The sequence below is a fragment of the Canis lupus genome, chromosome 3 (genome assembly GCF_011100685.1).
Source record: "Canis lupus familiaris isolate Mischka breed German Shepherd chromosome 3, alternate assembly UU_Cfam_GSD_1.0, whole genome shotgun sequence".
NCBI lineage: Eukaryota > Metazoa > Chordata > Mammalia > Carnivora > Canidae > Canis > Canis lupus.
This window is the reverse complement of record NC_049224.1, coordinates 53,095,543-53,118,577: the sequence shown is the minus strand read 5'-3', so window position 1 is coordinate 53,118,577 and position 23,035 is coordinate 53,095,543. Positions and strand designations below refer to the sequence as shown.

The 23,035-nt window shown below is 42.1% G+C and overlaps 1 protein-coding gene and 1 pseudogene across 2 annotated transcripts in view; one reads left to right on the top strand and one right to left on the bottom strand.

Moving 5' to 3' along the window:
* Positions 1-140: 140 nt before the first annotated feature.
* Positions 141-23,035, bottom strand: part of TICRR (TOPBP1 interacting checkpoint and replication regulator) — a 45,315-nt gene continuing 22,420 nt past the window's right edge. Inside the window, exons 14-22 of one of the 2 annotated variants that reach the window (XM_038532829.1) lie at positions 22,557-22,614; positions 20,358-20,504; positions 8,852-8,942; positions 7,671-7,732; positions 6,448-6,582; positions 5,729-5,886; positions 1,953-4,095; positions 1,697-1,822; positions 141-934 (exon numbers count right to left, since the gene is read on the bottom strand). In XM_038532829.1, the coding sequence (XP_038388757.1) occupies positions 822-934; positions 1,697-1,822; positions 1,953-4,095; positions 5,729-5,886; positions 6,448-6,582; positions 7,671-7,732; positions 8,852-8,942; positions 20,358-20,504; positions 22,557-22,614 (3,033 nt within the window). In that variant the 3' untranslated portion in view covers positions 141-821. The remainder of the gene's footprint in view (positions 935-1,696; positions 1,823-1,952; positions 4,096-5,728; positions 5,887-6,447; positions 6,583-7,670; positions 7,733-8,851; positions 8,943-20,357; positions 20,505-22,556; positions 22,615-23,035) is intronic. The other variant, XM_038532830.1, reaches the window with a different exon arrangement.
* LOC102154388 lies at positions 16,005-16,790 on the top strand (annotated as a pseudogene).

The following is a 23,035-nucleotide window of genomic DNA, read 5'->3' as shown; positions in this document are numbered from 1 at the left end:
TGCACAGTGAGGGTGGGGCTGGGGCCGGGCTGGGTTTCAGGCTGACCCGGAGACGCAGCTGCTCCAAGAACCACTAGCGCTCGGCCTGAGTGAGTCAACCAGAGACTGTGAGCTTAAACAGAAAGGGCCCGAATGCTAACTAAGTAGCCAGAGAGGATTTTTTTTTTTTTTATTACATGAGGAATGCAAGAAATTTATTCTGCCATGGGACACAGCCTTCAGCTTTTCAAGGGACCTGTGGGGAGCCCTTTCTCCCACTTCACAAGTGAGATGGGGGGTGGTTGTCGGACTTGCCTTGGTCTCTCAGAGGCTAGGGCTGGAATGGGAGCCCCTACAATTCCATTTGCCCCCAACCCCTAGGCTGAGTTAGGGCACCAGCTATACCACCTCCCTAACAAGGGGGCTAGGGTGGTGGATTGGGGTACCAGGTGGGAAGGACACATTCCAAGAGGATTAAAACCCCTAAGGCACTCATGTCAGAATTGATAGCGGACAGTAAGAGAGGTGCAGGCCCAGGCCCCCCTGTTCCTTTATGCTCCCAGGGACTGGGCTGACTTCCATCTTTGAGCTTCCTTGGTTCCACGGAGCCCTGGTTCTTCATGTTTCTGTGCAGCAAGCCCAGCGTTAATGTAGGACAGATAAGCTGGGCCCTGGCTCAGCGAACTGAGTGTCTATTTAAGAATTCCTCTGTGGTATGAGCCTGAACTCCTACCCTGTCCACAGAAAACTGCTCCTGGTGCACTTCCTCTGTGTAGGGAGTGTCAGGGCTCTAGCTCAGCTTGGTAGTGTTGTTATAAGTCCCCTGGCCAGTTCTGTCCTAACTAGCTAATCAGCTTCTTCCGTGAGTAAGTTCTGCTGATGGGGCGTCTCCTGGAGATTGCTCGGCTGAACGGAGATTCTTCGGCCGTGGTGGGGAAGACCTCTGTATCCTCATCTAGAAAAAGGCAGAAAGGGCTTGAACTAGAGAGTGATACACACACAGGTGGATTTAAACCCTGCAGGTTTGAGTGCTGCTGAAGCACTGCCCATACTTGTCACAAGGCTCTCCGCCCCACCACATCAGCACTGAGCTGGTGGCGGTAAGGAACTGAAAAAGTAAAGTGCTGTGGGTTGAATTCCCTCAGCTGGATTGTACATTGTTTTGCGTGATTTATATCCTGGTCTCGAGGGAAGGGAATCACTGGAGGGCCTCTATCTCCTGCACTCCCCTTCAGTTCTAGACACTCAAGTCCTTCCCCAGGTCGGGTACAGTAAAGGGAATCCTTGAGTCTGAAGGCTGTGCATGCCAGCCAGTCCTTAATCCTAGCTTGTGTACAGAAGTATACACCCCTGGAGGGAAGCAGCTGGCTGCCAGTGTGCCACCTGTGTCCCATGCTGCCTGACACACGCTCCTCAGGCTCCAGGGACTAGAGCCACGTGGTGTGTGGTTATGTCCACAGCTGTCACTGCTTAAGGAAGCTGAAGAAAATAGAGCAGGAACTTAGGTCTGCTTAATGACACACTGGAGTTCTCAGGTGGAGTTTCTCTGGGAAGAGTACATGATACCACAGGGAAAGTCATCTGTCCCCTACTCGGGCCATCTGACTCCTCCACCATCCATCCAGCTACCTGGCAACCCTGAGCTAACTCTGGGGAGTCCCCCAAAGGACAGAGGTTTGATCCTGTAAGTCTCCAGGACCATTAATGGACAAATTACCTCTGGCTTCTTGACATCGCGAGGAAGGGGTCTTCCCTTGGAAGAGCAGTGGAGACTGGGTGAGCGCCTGCAGGCTGCTGGTGGAAAGGCAGCTCCGCACAGCACAACCTGCCGGGGGTGTGGAACCTACAGTGACAACATGCAATGGCACAGGGTAAGCGCGGCCCCCAGCACCCCAGACCAGGGAGCCAGAACCTTCTCAGGAAGCACCTCCCTGCCCACCCGGCCAGCTGCCAGCCAAGGGCCCCAGACTCACTGGAAATAAACACCTCGTTGTCCCCTGTGGAGGGGAGGTGCCGCCCACTCATACTCGGAGAGTGCTCCTCACTCCTGCTACGGTCTGTGTCTCCTCTCTGCTCGTCACATGCTCTCTTGGCTTGACACTCCACTTCCTCCTTGGCAGGAAGGAGCCTCTTCCTGGAGCCCAACCCAAACTGTCCCCAGAAGGCTTCCTCAGCCTGAGGCACACTGTCCCTGGGAGGTGACTGATCTGGCAGTTGGCACACCCCCTCAAGCTCAAAATCCCCCAAGAGGGGAGTCCTACAGCTGCTGAGTTCAAGGCCTGCTCGCTCCCTGTGTTCCGGCTCGAGCAGGGACACGCCTGCAAGAAAGTCAGTGCCGACTTCACTCCTGCCAGCGGAGCTGCCGCCCACTGCCCTCTTCCTCCGGGGCCAGTCTTTAATTGTGTCAGGAGTGGTCTTCCCGCCGTGCTTGGGAGACGGGGTCCAAGGAACACCGACATCTGTTTGAAACGGAGAGGGGGTGCTGGAGGGGCAGTGGGTCGGGGTACAGGACTGGCAGATGTAGGTCTGTCCTCCGCTCTTGCCGGGGGTGCTGTGCGCGGGGCGCAGGCAGGGGGGTGACATGTAGGTGGCTTCAGGTTTACCTGAGACCTTACTGGCCTGGGACATGCTGCTGAGTCCAGGGAGGGAACTCTCCTCTCCCAGGCAGCCCACCTTCTGTGGTGGATCAGCTTCAGATAGACAGCCGGGGTCTACCTTTTTAATTCGAAGCTTAGGAAGGCCAGAAGCTTGCATCTCCAGCTCCACCTCATAGGTCTGTGGGCTGGCAGAGGCTTTGGGAAACCGAGGTGAAGCTTGCAGGTTCTCTAGCTGGGAGGCTGCCTGGCGCTGCCTCCTGTCTGCGGTGCAGCGCAGGTCATATGACAGGGTGGGAGGTGAGCTGGGCTGAGGGGATGAAGGAAGCCCATGGTGCGATGGAGAAGGCTGCTCACAGGTAACCACCATCCTTGACGCCTCACCTTCTTCCGCTGGTGTGACATGACTTTGTAAGCCATTACTGCCATGGTGCTCTGCTTCGTCCAGGAGAGTGAAATACTCTGTGTCACTCACAATAAGCAGAGGAGAGGACAGACGCCAGTCACTGTTGAAGCCAGTCCCACAGTAACTATGTCTTTCAGGAGAAGGCTGAGGAGAGAGGGTTGCTTCCTTCTGGTCTTTTCTGGCATCTGTGATGGCAGCTGGGTTGCTAGCTGTGGTAACCCTAGGAGCAGCAAAGGGGCTAGGCTGGCGCTGCAGGGAGCTGCTTTCAAGATTAGAGGTGTCTCTCTGCCTTTTTCCAATTTTAGAAGGGAGCAAAGGGGGCATGGGGTCAGACTGGGCTATCAGTGAGGTTCTGGGGGGCGTTGAAGGCACAGGGCAGGAGAGAGACGAGGATACAGTGGGTGCTTTCTGGGGCTCTTCCCAATCCAGTTCTTCAGGGGGAGGAGATTCTATCGAAAATTTCCAAAATGGACTTTTTGTGGAAATCTCACCTAAGGGAGAGGTCAAAGGTTTTTCTGGAGGAGAAGGTGGGAGAGAAATCAGATTTGTACTCTCCAGTGTCTTGGGGACTGAAACAGCTTTATCCTTCCATTTCTGGGCTAGCTCCTCTACCTGAGGAGCCCAGGGGACACAGGGATGGGGGTGCTTTTGATCCACAGAGGTTTCTCTTTGCAGCCCTGAGGCTGCTGCTCTCGGAGGAGTTCTTAGGGCATACCTGCTGGAAGTCAGACTCTCACTCCTGGTCATCGCTGCCCTGCTGGAGGTGTTTTCTGGACTGGAAGTCTGTGAAGGTGGCCAAGTTGAATTCAGAAATCCAGGTGGCTGACCACCTGGCCTTTTGGGAGTTCTTGGTATCTTCTTTTCAAGAGGAGAGGTTCCTCCTTTTGCCAGGGAGCATCCTTTCTGAGGAGTGACTTTTGGTGGAGATGGTGAATCCCAGCCAGGTGAGCAGTCTTTTAAGGATGCCTTAAAAATGACCTGTTTGCCAGGGGTCACTTCTGTAGGGTTTTTTTGCCGCCTTTCAGGGGTGTACGGTGGAGTCTGCGGTGTACGGAGGAACCTTTGTGGTGTAGCTTTAGAGGAGCCTGGAGATTTTCGGTAACTCTTCTTAGGAGTCTGTAAAGAGATACTTGTTTCAGTGCATACACAGCATGACCCATATTCTTTATCGAGCATTAGAATAATCTCTAAGACAATGAGAAAGGCAGATGGGAGATTTCTGGGCAGCTGAACAAATGACCGTAAGCTGGATCTCAAATAGTGACACATTTCCACTTCTAACCATGACCCAGATTTCACTTGTCTACTTTTTCTAGCACCAAACACTGAATCTAATCTTGATTCTAAGACAAAATTTTCATAGTATGCATGCTCCAGCTAAAATAGGCTTTGCCTCTAACGATATATCACTCCACTCTCAGCTACTTTTCTCTTCAATGAGACAGCGCCTTCTGGTCTCTGCCTAATGTGGCCTCCAGATATCACATCACCTGCTATTCACCTGCATCAAACATGTGCCGGCTATGCACCCACTATGTGCCAGGCTGTGTGTGTGTGGGGGGGGTAGGGCGGGAGGGGTATGGAATATACAGATCCATAAGGTACAGCAACACAGATAATGTCTCAGGAAGGACACCCCAGCAAAAAAATTTCCCTCCCTTCCTGCAACATGCAGTTAAACACTCCCAACAGGTAAAGGAGATCAGACACCCATCATTTCTACAAACTTGCTCGATCATCTCAAGGGAATCCTGATTTGGTGGGCATTTCATGTTCAACGGGGTATACAGCCAGATGATGACACAGTGGTGCCTGTGCACTGACAGGGCCACGCATGGGACAACATGGGGGCACAAGAACAGGCTGTCTGTCTAACCCAGCTAGCAGGAAATGGGGACAGGAATAGTCGGGTCTTTAAGAATGGGTGTCAGCAGGTAAAGGCAAAAGATAGGGAGGAGGGAACTCCTGTGCCTTGGGCTCTAAAGTTTTCTACGCCTAAAAGGAACAGCACCAGCTGTGTGCAGACCAGCATGCAGCCTGATGTTGCCAGGGACATGGAGGATGAAGCAGGGGCGGGGCAAGGGCCACAGCCAGCCCACAGAGGCCTGTGCCTGTCTGGGGAGGACTGAACCTGGTCCTGGAGATCAGTGGTCTTCAAACCCATTCCCATAGATTTATGTCCTCCCTCAACCTCTAAGCAGATTAGGTTTACAAACAATTTTTTTTTTTTTTAACACAATGGTCTCAATTTAGGAAAACCTAGAAACCCTGCTTTAACAAAGAGTAGTAGAGCAGGAATAGCAGGGGATGGAGAAGAGGGAATGCAATCAAATAGTCTGTAAACTGGCAGGATTGATTGATTGGCTTAGTCTGGTAAGAGGAAGGAGTCCAGAGAGACTCCCACGTTTCTAATGTGGGTGACTGGATCAGGTGGGCAATGTAAGGGAAACAGAGGATTGATCCCTGCCCATTTCAAAAATATATATACATAGCATGATAAAAATGGTGGATGAAACCAACAGACCAGGGGAGATCATTTATATTCTCTTGGCCTCTACCAGACTGCTGTCTTACATCCCCACATACCCAATCATCATTCATCTGGATCCACCCAATGACCTCCAAATAGCTATCAGTATCTATAGATCATCTATCTTCTCTTCCCTAATGGACTCAGTGGGTTTTCTTGGCCATGTCTCCGTTTCCCCCTCAAGACCACACAATTTTAAACATTATAGAAATGTTATACCTGATATGCGGTGGGTATCTCAGAGCCCAATGAGTTTCTTGAAGGCCTTTGAATTCGAGCTGAACACTTCTCAGAGGGGCTGACCATCTCAGACATTGCCCCAAAAAGCAGCCTCTTAGGAGAACGAATACTTTGGTTTGGAGAATTTTCTCTTTGGTCTGCAAGTCAAAAACAGTGATTCTTTCTTAACTCCTGCCCTCCTAGTACTATTAGAACAGCCAGTCCATACAAGATCACAATTTTTTAGAGCAAGTGGAAGTGGAGAGGGAACCCACCTAATTATGCCAACAGCTACAATTATTCCTGCCATCTTGAATTTTAATAAGACTCCATATTAACCTGAGCCCTTACATTATGCAAGTAAAACTATTTGTAAATGTATCTGAGGATCCAAACCAATGATGGATGAAAGCATGAAGGACAAACATATCACCTTCCACCTAGGACACCGAGTGTAGAATATGAACACAAGGTGGAAATAATGGGTAATTCCTGTTAAATGAATAATTACCTCTAAGGATAGTATGGACCAGCTGTAAGAATCCAAAGGGAGGACACTGTTAAGGCCATGGATTATTCATCACCCTGAACCTCTAATGGGCATACCTATTCTACTGCTCCAATGTCAAGAAAGAAAATGTCAAATTTTGTACTCTTCCCAAAACCACTTCCCACGAAGTAGGCACAGACTTCTGAAGGCAGATGGGCAAGCATGTTACCTGACTTTTCTTGCTGGAATGAGTGAACTCTTTGCACACTTCGAGACTTTGGCTGAGACCCAGAGTAGAAGGAACCAGAATTTGTCCTGCTGAATGACAATTGCTTGATTCGAGGACTTCGTCTCAAGCTTACTTCTGCAAAAGCAGATTTGTAGTTTATAACAAGGTAGAAATGCAAACTTTACATTTTCCATTTATGAAATGGGTCAAATTTATGTAGTGCCACACACATGATAAAAATTTGACAAATTACTAACTTTGAGATTTCTAAAGTATTTTAACAAAGCTACAAGGGGTATGATATATAGCCCCAAAGTCCAAAAACAACCACTGACCCTCTAGACAGTCCCTTCAGAAGTTTCAAACTGCCACCCTTTAACCATTGTGTTGGGTTTAAAAAAAAAAAAAAAAAAAAAGGTGTGTATAGTGTGACTTCTGTAAAAAATTTTTTTAATTTAGAAATTGCAGTTTTCATGTTTATGTTATATACATTTGTATAGAAACAACACCTCTAAGTATTACTAAAACTAAAATCTTAACAGTATTTCTGAATTGTGGGATTATCAAGCAATTGTTAAAAACTTGGCTTCTAATTTTTCTTCAATAAACAAATTACTTGAATCATTAAAAAAGAAGTGGTTTTCTTGTTTTGGGGGAAACTTCTGTATCACCTGTTTTTGAACATTTTATTTCTAAGTAATCTCTACACCAAACACGAAACTTAAACTCACAACCCTAAGATCTAGAGCTCTATCTTCTACTGATGGACCCAACCAGGTGCATGCCCCTACATGTTCTTTTAAAATAAACAATAGCCCTTTTTTGTATTACACAGTGGTTAGACTGTACCCTGACGTCCATTTCTACTGTGTAAAAAAATTTCTCCAGAAATCCCTTGGGTAAATTCTGTGTAAGAGACCATTTACTAATAAATATTTACTGATTTATACTGTGGGCCCAGAGCTATCACAATGTCTGTAAAATATCCTAGGATATGCTAATTGATAGCACAAGTACAGAAGGGCTTTCATAGAAACTAGTTAAAATGCAACACAAAACAGAGACATCTCAGTGTCTCAGTTGGTTAGGCATCTGATTCTTGATCTCAGTTGAGGTCTTGATCTCAGGGTCGTGAGTTCAAGCCCCGAGTTGGGCTCCACATTGGGTGAGGAGCCTACTTTAAAAAAAAAAAAAGGCAACAAAAAGCAACTGTAGGTAAATACCGTCTGCTCCTTTTTCTGGGGACTCTTCAACAATGTCAATATCAGGACCAGGATCAGAGGACCTTAAGGAACAAAAGGCATAAAGATTATTCAGCATCACTCATTATTAACATACTTAATGCACATTAAAGAGAGAGCCTCTCGCCTCACAAAGCAATAAAGACCACAGAGTTTGATAACACCAGTGTTGGCACGCACTCTCATATGCTTTACTGTCCAAAGTAAAATAGAACATTTTTTCGGGAAGCAGTTTTACAATGTAAAAATTAATTAGAAATATGTATGCCATCTAAACCACCAATTTTACTTCTTGCAATTTGTGCTGTAGATATCTTATACAAGTGTATAAAGTCTGTACACAAATAATGTCTAGAAGAAGCCTTGACAAGCCCTTCCCTATTGTTTCTGTTAAGTGCAGCTAAAAAGCCCTGGACATAAAAAGCCCCAACAAAAGCACTAATGATAACAACATTCTTATATATAAAATGACTTACAGACTAAAAGGTGGCAGGAAGAAGCAAACTGGCTGAGGTCCTCAGAACCCCAGGTGAGACAGGGCAATAAGCTCCCAGAGATCCCTTTTTGCTTCATAAATCCCAGACTGGGTGCTGGGGGAACAGACAACCCAGATATATGAACAGGAACAAAAACTGCCCTAAGGAAAGCCAGTTCTCTCTAGCGAAAGAACCAGGAAAGGAGCAGCCTCACATGACAAACTTTCAGATGCTAACTGTCACGGAAAACTGTGGCCCCACCACACCCAGAGGCCAAGCTGAGATCCTAGACTTCCAGGCTTGCTCAGCAGCAATGAGGACTCCCTCCGTCCAATTATGAATGCTTTTTAAAAATGTGGAATATCCATTTGATGGAATGCTTCTCAGCGCGCGCATGCGCACCACACACACACACACACACACACACACACACACACACAGGATGAACTGTGGACATATGCAACACCACGGATAAATTTCAATTATGGCAAATGAAGTAAGTGAAACAAAAAGTACATTCTGTATGGTTCTCCAGCCCTCATGGAATTTATAGAATGTTAAATGCTTTTTGGTTATAAGACAGTTAAGACCTACATCATGAGAGGGTTGAGATGATGGACAGTGGCCCACAGGATCTTTAGCAAGGCCGTGTGGATGCACAAAGCAGCTAGACAAGGATGTTCTCACCTGCCCTTGATTTGTCTGTGAAGAAGCCTTCTGGACACTTGCTTATGTACTGGAGTTTCAGCCACACTCCTAGTCAACAGTCTATGATAACCTAAAATGTAAATGGCATAAATTTCATTTAACCTTATCAAGAAGCACCAACAAGGCAAAGGGGGCAGTTTGAACTTATGTATGGCTTACTACTCATGCTAGAGTGGTTTTTGCTTGTTTTCACTTAATGGTTTTTAGACTAAAGTCTCACCATAGGACTCAATTTAACATGATACAACAGCTCATCAGCATAAGAGATTAAATAGTAAGCCAATGTAAAATATCGTAAAATTATTCTCGGGGGCCTGAGTGACTCAGTGGGTTAAGCGGCTGCTTTCAGCTTGGGTCATGATCCCAGGGGATCAAGCCCTACATGCTGAGCAAAGAGGCTGCTTCTCCCTCTCCTCCCTGCTTGTGCTCTCTCGCTCTCTCTCTCCCAAATAAATAAATAAAATCCTAAAATTATTCTCTAATAAGCAATTCTGAAAAAAATGAAATACACTTATTAAAGCTAATACATTCACTCATCAGTTCTTTCATTTATGATTAAATGAAATAAAGTATGTGAAAATGCTGATATGCCATGCAGATATTAAGGTATTTAATAATAAGATCCAGCTAGCTGGCATAAATTTCCCCAGTAGAGTATGTAACCAAGCTGCTCATAGGAGGACTAGTTTAAAAGGAGTTACAAGTGCCTAGGAAAAGAAGTGATTTCGGCAGGAATGTGGCATAAGGACCTCTGAAATAACTCTTCTCCATAAAAGGAATGAGAACACTGGGCAAAAATAGGCAAAATCAGCTTTTTTAGAACTCTGGAAACTAACCAGTTTATTACAATCCATGGAGTATTTATCCAACAAAAACAGTGAATCCCAGTAAGAGTGAGCTTCACAGAACTTTATCTTGCCCAGGTCCCTCCTCTCCCCAGTCCTGCAGCCTTGAGAACCAACAGTCTGCAATCACTGTGCAAACCAACAGCCCAGGGGCCTGTGAACGGGGCTAAGGTTCCTCCAAAACACCATTCCCAGATCTCATTATCTGATCCGTCTGGCAGTTTCCTGCAAAACCCCACACGCAGGGGTGGTCTCTATTTGACCCGACACAGAACTCACCCAGTGCAAACAACCTCTTTCCAGGGAACACTTACTGAAGCCAGTCGGCAGCAACTGTAAACATCACTGCTGCCAGAGAGACTGCTAACAGCTGGGGCAAACAACAGGCTAACCAAAAGTTTAAAGGGGAACACTGGGAAAGGAGACATCTGTAGGGGCCTCTGCAAACCTCCACCATATTCCTGGGAACCTAAGCCCAGAATAAACCACTAAGGCTGAAGCTGTCACCCATGACTACTCTCGAGGCCTCCCACATTTAGCCAGGCAGTTTTCGTTCTCTCTGAAGGAATGAGCCAGCTCACCTAGGGCCCTCAGCAGGAGCTGAGAAACTAACTGGTTCCAGACATTAAAGGAAATCTGTCGCATCGTTAGTGGGATCACTTAAGCTAAGTGAGCAGATGTCAGTGGCCACACGAGACAGAATAGACTTTAAGGTAGTTCAGCAAAGTTACTAAGCCAACAAAAGCACTAACGATAACAACAAACCCTGGTTGGGAAGGGACAGGTCTGGCTGTCAGAACTGCCTTTGTGAGGTGCAGTGCTCAGTACAAAATAAGACATGCAAAGAAACAGAGGTTAGCCCAGGCGCAGGAAAAGAGAAGCAGTCCCTGAGGAATTCCAAACATCGGATCTGTTAGACCAAGACTTTAAAAGAGCTATTTGAAATACAAAGACCACATCCAAAGAACCAGAGGGAAGTATGAGACTGAAGACTTGCCCCATAGAGAAGGTCAATAAAGACAGAAATCCTAAAAAAGAACCAAACAGAAATTCTAAAGCTGAAAAATGAAAAACTTATGAAATAGGAGGTGGGAGAAGAATCAACAAATGTGAAGATGGGTTAATTCAGATTAACCAATCCGAGGGACAGAAAGCAAAAGGATGAAGAGAAACCGTCTCGGACATCTGTGAGACACCATCAAGCATAACGTCCACGTACTGGGAGTCTGAGGAGGAGAGAGAAGCACAAAGAACATCTGAAGAAATACTGGCTGAAAAAATCCCAAGTCTGATGAAAGACATTACATATCCAAGAACCTCAATGACCCAAGAAGGATAAAGTCAAAGAGATCCACACCTGCACAAATCATAAACTGTCAGAAGTCAAAGATAGGACCTTGAAAGGAGCCAAAGAGCAGGGAATTCATCAAGTATAAGGGATCCTCTAGAAGGGTAAAGCTGATTTCTCAACAGAAAGAAAGGACAAAAGATAATGTGATGGTATATTCAAAGCGCTGAAAAGGACTCAACTGAGAAATCTATATCCATCAAATTATTGTTCAAAATGAAGGAAAATTAGTACATTCCCAGATTAAAAACAAACTCCCCTCCCCCAAAAAACAAAACAGAATTTTTAAGTAGCAGATCTGCCCCACTAGAGGGAGTCCTTCAGGCCAAAAGGAAAGGGCACTCAAGAGTGAGACCAATCCATGGGAAGAATTAAAGAGTACCAGTGAAGGAACTACATAAATAAATATAATGTATAGCACAAAAGCATTTTTTGTTTGTAACTCTTTTCTCCTAGGAGTTAAAAGATAAAGTGATAATTATAAATTGGTATTGATGGGGGTGCCTGAGTGGCTTGATTGGTTAGTGTCGGACTCTTGATCTCAGCTTGGGTTTTGATCTCAAGAGTCCTGAATTTGAACCCGTGTTGGGCTCCAAACTGGGTTATGGAGCCTACTTAAAAAAAAAAAAAAAAAAAAAAAAAAGACCTAAATAAAAATAAAAAATATATTGGTGCTGATAAGCATACAATGTACAAAGATGTGATGTGTATGACAATATAGTACAAAGGAGGAGGTAGGAAACAACTGAATTTACAAGAGCAAAGTTCTTCAACACTACTGAAATTAAATTGGTATTCATCTGAATGAGGCTGTTACAAGATATTAATCATAATCCCTGGCGGGGCGGGGCGGGGGGGTAATGTCATACAACACTGGTGTAAGAAGCTCTTAGGATTGGTCTCCCCACTGAAACAATTAGTAAACTAGGGGGAGAAATGATCAGAATCAAATATTTTGGAGCTATGGAACCCAACTGGATACTTATAACAATGAGGAAAATGCTTTATATGAAAGGAAGATGCTGATTTTTGGTAAGGGAATGCCATGCATAAACAGCTATGATCTCTTTTCCTCAGCTTCGCTCCACCTCTATGGGAGAGGTCCACATTCTGGGAGCAGCTGGCTCGAGGTAGAGCAGACAGACAGTAAACACCCTGTCTTCCAAACTTGGGGTTGTGTGTTTTGGTCAATCTGATGGATCCCTGAAGGGCTGATGCAGGTGCTTGCCCTGGTTTTGAACTTCTCAGGATGCAGTAGTTTTCCCTCAATGCACTCCTGGGAAGATTTTTTTTTTTTTTTAAAGATTTTGAGGGAGAGAGAGAGTGAGCATGCTTGAGAGTAAGTGGGGGATGGGTAGAGGGAGAGAAAAACTCTCAAGTGGACTTCACATGGAACATACAGCCCAACATGGGGCTCTATCTCACAACCCTGAAATCAAGAGTCAGACACAACCAACTGAGCCATCCACGTGCCCCATCCCGGGAAGATTTTTTTTTTAAGATTTTATTTATTTATTCATGAAAGACAGAGAGAGAGAGAGAGAGAGAGAGAGAGAGGCAGAGGGAGAAGCAGGCTCCATGCTGGGAGCCTGATGTGGGATCCCAGGTCTCCAGGATCACACCCTGGGCTGAAGGCAGGCACTAAATCACTGAGCCATCCGGGTCCCCACCCCTGGGAAGATTTAAGAGACAAGTATACCCTCTTGCTTTTCCCTTTTTGGAGTCAAGACATTTAAGGAAATCTTTGTCAGGTCACTGATTAACCACAGAGATAACAGAACAAACTTCAGTGACCACACACACATGGAATACAAACTTTACAAAAAGCTTAGAAAACAGAGAGAGAAAAAAAAAAAAAAAAAAACAGAGCTAACGCTCTCAATACACAACGATTAGCAAGTGGGAGAATCTGGTTTCCAGAGTTACCACATTATAATACTCAGAATGTCAAATTTTCAACAAAGAATACAAAGAACAGAGAAGTAGAGCCCATTCACAGGAAAAAAACGAATTTGATGTAAACCATCCTCAAGAGATCCTAGACATTAGAATCACTGGTCAAGGACATCAAATCAAGTTTTCTAAATATGCTTAATGAGCTCAAGAAAATCATGAATTACTAAAGGATATCAGGAAAACAATATATGAACAAAATGAGAATATCAATAAAGTGATAAAAATTAAAAGAAACCAAATTTTCAATATTCCAAAGAATAAAAGAGGAAGAAAACTTGTAAGTTCATTCAAGAAGGCCAGCATTACCTTGATACCAAAACCAAAGATACTATAGAATAACTACAGACCAGTATCTCTGATTACCAGAGGTAAAAATCTTCAACAAAATATTAGCAAACTGAATACAACAATACATTAAAAAAATCATTCACCACAATCAAGGAGGATTTATTCCAAAGATGCAAGAGTGATTCAATATTTGCAAATTAATGTGATACTTCACACAAACGAGAAAGAATACAAACCATATGATCATCCCAGAAAAGAAAAAGCATGTGACAAACTACAATATCCATTCATGATAAAAACTCTCAGCAAAGTTTAGGTTTAGAGGGAACATACCTCAATGTAATAAGGCCATAGATGAGAAACCCCCACAGCTAACATCATACTCAATGGTGAAAAACAGAGCTTTTCTTCAAGACCAGGAACAAGACAAGAGTGTTTACTCTCAACTAATTTCTTAATTTAAAATTTTTTAAAGATTTTATTTATTTACTCATGAGACACACAGAGAGAGGCAGAGACATAGGTAGAGGGAGAAACAGGCTCCCTGGGGGAAGCCCAATGCGGGACTCCTCTGAGCCGAAGGCAGATGCTTAGCCACTGAGCTACCCAGGTGCCCCCTCTCAACTACTTTTCAACACAGTGCTAGATGTCCAAGCTGCAGCAATCAAACAAGAAATAAAAAGGCATCCAAACTGGTAAGGAAGAAGTCAAACTGTCACTATTTGCAGATTACACAATACTATAGATAGAAAACCCTAAAGATCCCACTAAAAAGCTAATAGAAGTGATAAATGCAGTAAAGTTGCAGAGTATGAAATTAATATACAGAAACCAGTTCTACTTCTACACACTAGTAATAAAGTAGAAGAAAGAAAAAGTAAGAAAACAATCCCATTTAAAATTGTGCCCAAAAGAATAAAATACCTAGGAATAAATTCAACTAAGGAGGTGAAGAATTGTATTCTGAGTACTATAAAATATTGATGAAAAAAATAGAAGATGACACATGGATTGGTAGATTTTAAATTGTTAAAATGTCCATACCACCCAAAGTAATCTACAGATTCAATATAATCCCTATCAAAATAACAAGAGCATTTTTCACAGAACTAGAATAATACTAAAATTTATATGAAACCACAAAAAACCCCAATTAGCCAAAGCAATCTTGAGAAAGAATAAATCTAGAGGTATCACAATCCCAGATTTCAAGATATACTACAAAGCTACAGTAATCAAAACAGTATGGTATTGGCAAAAAAACAGACTCATAGATCAAGGAACAGAATACAAAGCCCAGAAATCACACTTATATGGTCAATTCATCTACAACAAAGGAGGCAAAAATATGCATTGGGAAAAAGACAATCTCCTCAATAAATGGTGTTGGGAAAACTGGACAGCTCCATGAAAAAAAAAAAAAAAATCAAACTGGACCACTTTCTCATGGCAAACAAAAAAAATAAAATGGATTAGACCTAAATGTGAGACCTGAAACCATAAAAAACCTAGAAAAGAACACAGGCAGTAACTTCTCTGACATCATCCTTAGCAACTTCTTTCTATATATGTCTCCTTGGGCAAGAGAAACAAAAGCAAAAATAAACCATTGGGATTACATCAAAATATAAAAAAGCTTATGCACAGCAAAGGAAACAAAATCACAAGGCAACCTACTGAGTGGGAGAAGATATTTGCAAATGACATATCCAATAAAAGGTTACTATCAAAATATATAAAGACTCAGGACAAGTCAGAACTGAAATATAATCCAATTAAAAATGGGCAGAAGAGACACCTGGGTGGCTCAACGGTTGAGCATTTGCCTTTGGCTCAAGGCGTGATCCCAGGGTCTGGGGATAGAGTCCTGCATCAGGCTCCCCACAGGAAGCCTGCTTCTCCCTCTGCCTATGTCTCTGCCTCTCTCTCTCTGTCTCTCATGAATAAATAAAATCTTAAAAAAAAAAATGAGCAAAGACATGAACAAATATTTCTCTAAAGATATAACAGATGGCAAACAGACACATAAAAAGATGCTCAACATCACTCATCATCAGGGAAATTCAAATCAAAACTACGAGATACCACCTCACACCTGTCAGAACGGCTGAAATCAAAAACACAAGAAACAAGTGTTGACGAGGATATGGGGAAAAAAGAGATATCCCCATGCACCATTGGTGGAATACAAGCTGATGCAACCACTGGGGGAAAACAGTATGAAGGTTCCTTAAAAAAAAGTAAAAATAAAAAAAAATAAAAATAAAAATAAGTAAAAATAGAATTACCATATGATCCAATAATTCCACTACTGGTATTTACCCAGAGAAAATGAAACCACTAATTCAAAAAGACATAAGCACCCCTATATTTACTGCAGCTTTATAACAGCCAAGATATGGAAGTAACCCAAGTGTCCATTGATAGATGGATGGATAAAGAAGATGTGGTATATGTACAATGGAATATTACTCAGTCATTAAAAAGAATGAGATCTTGATATCTATGACAACATGAATCGTCCTACAGGGTATTTTGCTAAGTGAATTAAGTCAGAGAAAGACAAATACCATATGGTTTCACTTACACGTGGAATCTAAAACACAAAACAGGTAGTGGAACCCTCTGGCTGAGGATCCATGTCGCCAGATCCGTGAATGGTTTAGTTCCCCCTGCTGAGACTCATGTCACCGTCATGTCCTGCTACCTGCGCCCCAACAACATGTCTCTGTTCATAAGGAACGTGGTTGACGATACCAGGTCGGAAGATTTATGATGAGAATTTGGTCATTATGGTCCTATAGTTGATGTGTATGTTCCACTTGATTTCTACACACGCCATCCAAGAGGATTTGCTTATGTTCAATTTGAGGATGTCCATGATGCTGAAGATGCTTTACATAATTTGGACAAAAAATGGATTTGTGGACACCAAATTGAAATACAGTTTGCATAGGGGGATTGGAAGACTCCAAATCAAATGAAAGTCAAGGAAGGGAGGAATGAGTACAGTTCTTCACACTATGATGATTATGACAGATATAGACATTCTAGAAGCTCAAGTTATGAAAGAAGATCAAGAAGCCAGTCCTTTGATTACAACCATAGAAGATCTTATAGACCTAGAAACAGTAGATTGGCTGGAAGACCACAGCATAGCAGAAGCCATTCCGACAATATAGACCAAACCACAGCTGGAATACTCAGTACAGTTCTGTTTACTACAAGACAGATCTGAGAAAGCATAAAAAGAACCAAAGGGCAGTTCAAGTGACCAAAGGGTGGATGGAAGATGCAGTATGAATACTGTACGAATATTCTGACTCTGGTCTGAAAAGATAAAAAAGAATGTTATCAAAACTACATGGAATAAATGAAGTCCCTTCAAGTTTGAAAGTAAGCATTTTAGGACAAATAAAAGGAAATTCAACTTAAAATAAAATAAAATTTAATTTAAAACCCCGGACTCTTACATACATGGAACTGGTGGTTGCCAGAGGGGAGGTGAGTGAGGGATGAATCAAAAAGATAAAGGGAATTAATTTTCAGTTATAAAATAAATGGGTCAAACAGATGAATAGTAATGCACTCCACCTAGCAAGAACAGAACACACACTATTCTCAAATACACACAGAACATTCTCCATTACAGGACAAATGGGAAAGCATAAAATAAGTCTTAATAAAATTAATAATGAAATACAAGGTTTGTTCTCCAACCACAATGGAATGAAATTAGAAATTATCAACAGAAAGAAATTTGGGAAACTCACAAATACATGGAGGTCAACGTACTCCTAAATGACCGATGAGTCAAAGAAGAAATCACATGGGAAATTAGAAAATATTTTGAGATAATGAAAACACAACCCCGACTTACAAGATACAGTTAAAACAGTGCTTAGAAGGGAATATATACCTGTAATGCTTGTATTAAAAAAGAAAAATATCTCAAATCATTAACCTCAACTTAACCTTAAAAGCTCAAAAAGATCAAACTAATACCAAAGCAAGCAGAAGGAAGGAAATGATAAAGATTGCATAGGAAATAAATGAAAGCAAGAATTAAAAACAGAAAAATCAATGAAACCAAAAGTTGGTTCTTTGAACAGATCATTAAATTGACAAACCTTTAACTAGACTGACCAAGAGGGAAAACCCAAACTACTATGAAGGAAGGACCATAGATATCAACCTCACAGAAATACAAAGGATTATTAAGGGAATACTATGAACAACTTGTATTAACAGCAAATTAGATCACCAAGAAGAAACTAATTCTTAGAAAGACACAAACACTGAAAAGAGACTCAAGAAGAAACAGAAAATCTAAATAAACCTATAACAAGTAAAGGATGGAATTAGTTATCAAAAAACTTCCCACAAAGAAATACTCAGGACTAGATGGCTTACTGCTGAATTCTACCTAACATTTAAAAAAGAATTAACACCTTAAAATATGTGGTCAACTGACTTTTGACCAAGATGCCACAATAACTCAATGAGGAAAGAAGCCTTTTCAACAAATGGGACTGAAACAACAGGATAGCCACATACAAGAGAATGACATTAGGCTCCCATCTCACACAAAATAATGCACAAAAGTTAACTCAAAATGGATCAAAGACTGAAATGTAACAGCTTACACTCTAAAATTGGATTAAGTACTGTTTTTTTTAAGCTATGACACCAAAAGCATAAGCAATGACAAAAATTCATAAATTGCTTTAAAATAGACTTCATCAGGGATCCTTGGGTGGCTCAGCGGTTTGGCGCCTGCCTTTGGCCCAGGGCGCGATCCTGGAGACCCAGGATCGAATCCCACGTCGGGCTCCCGGTGCATGGAGCCTGCTTCTCCCTCTGCCTGTGTCTCTGCCTCTCTCTCTCTCTCTCTCTCTCTATCATAAATAAATAAAAATTAAAAAAAAAAAATAGACTTCATCGGGGATCCCTGGGTGGCGCAGTGGTTTGGCGCCTGCCTTAGGCCCGGGGCGCGATCCTGGAGACCCGGGATTGAGTCCCACGTCGGGCTCCTGGTGCATGGAGCCTGCTTCTCCCTCTGCCTGTGTCTCTGCCTCTCTACATATATATCTACCATGAATAAATAAATAAAATCTTTAAAAAAAAATAGACTTCATCAAAATTAAAAACTTTGTGTATTGAAGGGCACTATCAAAGTGAAAAGACAACCCACAGACCGGATCAAATATCTGCAAATCATGTATCTGATGAGGGACTAATATCTACAATATATAAAGAATTCTTGCAATTCAACAACTGCAAGATAATTTTTAACTGATATTTCAATTACAAAATGAGCAAAATTTGAATAGACATTCTTTAAAAGAGACACACAAATGTAGGCACAGGAAAAGATGTTCAACATTAGTCATCAAGGAAATACAACTGATAACCACAATGACATACTACTGCATACACACACAGGAAGACAGTTAGAATCAAAAAGAGGGACAACAACAACAACAAAAAATTTTTTTTTAATTTTAAAAAAGAGGGACAACATGGTGCCTGGCTGGCTTAGTCAGTTAAGTGTCCAACTCTTGATCTCAGCTTAGGTCTTGATCTCAGGGTTGTGAGTTCAAGCTCCATATGGGCTCCACACTGGGCATGGAGCATACTTTAAGATTTTATTTATTTACTTTATTTTTAAAGATTTGAAAGAGATACAGAGAGCATGGGAAGGGGCAAAGGGAGAGGGTGAAAGAGAAACTCAAGCAGACTTCACACTGAGCACAGAGCCTGACACAGAGCTTGATCTCACAACCTTGAGATCATGACCTGAGCTGAAACCAAGAGTCAGAGGCTTAACCAACTGCACCACCCAGGTACCCCTTATTTATTTATTTAAGACAGAGAGTGCACACATGGGAGGGAGTAAGGGAGGCAAGGAGGAGGAGAGGGGGAGAGAAAGCATCTCAAGCAGACTCCATGCTGAGTGCAGAACTGACACAGGGCTCCATCTTACAACCCTGAGATCACGACGACCTGAGATGAAGTAAAATATCAGATGTGTAATCAACTGAGCCACCCAGGCATCCTAACCTACTTAAGAAAAAAAAAGAGAGAGAGAGAGAGAGAGACAACGGAAGGTGGGTGTGGAGAAAATGGAACCCTCATACACTGGTAGTAGGAATGTAAAATGGTTTAGCCACTTTAGAAAACAATGCAGTATTTTCTCAAACAGTTAAACAGAGTTACCATATGGCTCTGTAATTTCATTCCAAGGCAAGTGCCTGAGAATTAAAAACATGTCTATATAAAATCTTGTACATGTTTACAGAAGCACTATTCATAACAGCTGAAAAGTAGAAACAACTCAAATGTCCACCAACTGATGAAGGGATAAATAAAAGGCAGTTTATCCATACAATGGTATATTACGGGCAATAAACAGAAATGAGGTGCTGAGATGTGCCACGACACCCATATAAAGTTTGAAAACATTATGCTAAATGAAAGATGCTGGTGTATACTGTAGGATTCCACTTATAAGAAATACCAACAAGAGGTGAATTCACAGAAACAGCAAGTAGAATGGTGGCTGCCTCCAGCTGGGAAAGTCAGGGGAAATGGAATGACTCCTAATGGATATGTGGTTTCTTTCTAGAATGATGAAAATCTGGAATTTGTGATAATGGTTGCACAACTTTGTGAATATAATGAAGACAGGTAAATCACATATTTTACTCAGTTACTAAAAGAACAAAAAAGAAAAAACAAAAACAAAAACAAAACCAAGCCAAAAAAATCCCCAAAAGACTAGAAAATAACCGGTCACTATCTTTCATTTCCTTTTCATTGGTTTTGTAAAATAGATGCTTGTCTGTGGAAACGACAGGAAGGGGAGGACTGAGCAGATACTAGGATTAAGTCTTCATTCAAGATTAGAGGGAGAGAGACACCCAGGGGAAAACTAATGGAACTTAGAGAGGAAAACAGGAGATCAATGAGCTTCTGCAACAGAGTCTGGAGGCTGCTTTGGATCCAAAAGCCCTCCCCTTCTCTTGGTTACCCTAAAACATGGTACCTTTGGTCCTCTTGAAGTTGTCAAGTTTACACTCTAGACCTTCCACTGCTGACACAGAGTGGCTTCTAGGTAACCCCCGTTTTGCCGATCTCTTTGAAGGAGAAATCATTTCCTGGTTGAAGAGATTTCTTCGAACTTTGGTCACTTCTGGAAAAAAAAAAAAAACAAAAAAACAAAAGCATCTAATATTATCACTAATATGTGCCATATCTGGGAAAAGAAAGATACTCAGAGGCTGCTTAAGGAAAGTATTCTATAGACCAGCTTCTATATTCACATTTACTAATAGAATTTCCTTAAATATTATACTCACATGGTACATTCAAACTATTTATTTTTATTTTTATTTATTTTTTATTTTTTTATTTTGTTTTTTTTTATTTATGATAGTCACACAGAGAGAGAGAGAGAGAGGCAGAGACACAGGCAGAGGGAGAAGCAGGCTCCATGCACTGGGAGCCCAATGTGGGATTCGATCCCGGGTCTCCAGGATCACGCCCTGGGCCAAAGGCAGGCGCTAAACCGCTGCGCTACCCAGGGATCCCTAAACTATTTAGTTTTAGAAATTCAGTTTGGGGACGCCTGGGTGGCTCAGCAGCTAAGCGTCTGCCTTTGGCTCAGGGTGTGATCCCGGAGTCTCAGGATCGAGTCCCACATCAGGCTTCCTGCATGGAGCCTGCTTCTCCCTCTGCCTGTGTCTCTCTGCCTCTCTCTGTGTCTCTCATGAATAAATAAATAAAATCTTTTAAAAATTAAAAAAAAAATTCAGTTTAAATCCAACTTTTCATAAGGAACATAAGGAAGGCCATCGCTTAAATTGGAGGCTATCCTCATTGTAAAGTGGACACAATCCTTAAGAGACTGGCATGTCTCTTAATGTAGATCAGGGTCTTTTTTTTTTTTTTTTTCCTTCCTAAAGATTTTATTTATTCATGAGAGACAGAGAGAGAGGCAGACACACACGCAGAGGGAGAAGTAGGCTCCCTGAGAGGAGGTGGGACTTGATCCCAAGATCACCACCTGAGCCAAAGGCAGATGCTCAATCACTGAGCCACACAGGTGTTCCAGGGTCATTTTAATAAAAACCAGTGTTATGAGGATTTTCCTCACCTTTGGCCTTTTAACTGCTTTGTATTCAGCTTAGCTCCAAGGAGAAAACTGTTCCTTCAATTCCACAAATCTTTCTTCTTAGGATATTTTACCAATTTACTAGGTTATTTTAAATGCTCTTCCTGACTCCAGAGCATGAGAATTTGTGGCCATTTAGACTCAAAGTTAGGAGAAATAGCTTCAGAGTCAAAAATTACTTGACAAAGCCAGCAGGGTGGCATGTTAATCTGAAGCAAGACGGCCTACTGAAGGCTCCTCAAACTTCACCAAGGATAAACTCTTTTGAGAGCAGGTCACTTAAATACAAATCAAATTAGCCATGATCCACAAGCTGGGAGGAGCCCTTATATTACCCACCGGGACCAACATTATTATTAAGGACATCAATAATACCCAAGTTAAAAAAAAAAAATGCCTGAAATGAATTTATGACTTGACAGCCAAATTTGATTTGCTACTTTGTTTTCCCAAGTTTTTTAAAAGTTTAATATTGAAAGTTTCAAAGAATACATCACACAGAGAATCATCACTAAAATCCACAACTGTCAACATATGTTTTCTCCCTCCACCTCTCTCTCTCTACATTTACACAATTCTTGCCATATCCAAGCACGGCATGGTAAGGTGGGGACATCTCAACCCTTCAGTTCCCTGTACTTCAGCACAGATCTCCCAAGAATAAGGGCAAGTCACTCAGCATACTATCCAGCTTCCCATTTCTCTCATGGTCTCATGAGAGACCCTGTCCTCCTGGAAGTTAAGATCCAAACAGGGATCACCTAGTGCGTTCAGCTGCCACACTTAAAGTGCTTTCATCTAAATCAGTTTATCACTGCTTTTCCTTTTTGTGGCTTTCATAATAATGGTGTTTTTAAAAAAAGATTTCTGGCCAGTGATTTTGTAGAATGCAATATTTTGAGACTATGTGACTCTTATTCTCCTAGCACGTGGTATTTGGATATAATTAACGATTTGTATAATCATACAAAATTCTAATTTATAACTGTATACAGTTGCTAAAATAAATGAAATTAAACTAAGTTTGTCAAGCTAGTTAATAAATCTGTGCGCTAGGAGAGCACAGCTTACCTTGTACTGGATCTTTCACCGGAAGTGGAGGCTGCTGAACAGTAGAACGAGAGGTCTCCTAAAAGAGGAGTAAATTGGCATTCATTTAAAAGAATAAGAATTCCACGTGAAATCCTCTGACCCTTGCAGTTTCACTTGTAGGAATCCCTAACAGAAACACTTGTAAAATGAACAAAAACAGATATATGTTCCAAGGACACCGAAGCCTGCATTGTAATATAAAATAAAAAACACCTCAATATCCATAGAGTGAAACAAATTTTGATACATTCATCCAACGCAGACATTAAAAGATCAGGAAGACTTCTAGAAATAGAGAAAGAAGACCTATCTATGTACACAGAAACAAGCTCATAATGGGGATAAAGGAAAAAAAGAAAAGTAGAATAAGTACAGCAGGTTTGTACAACTGTTTTTTTTTTTTTAAGATTTTATTTATTTATTCGAGAGAGAGAGAGAGAGAGAGAGAGAGAGAGAGA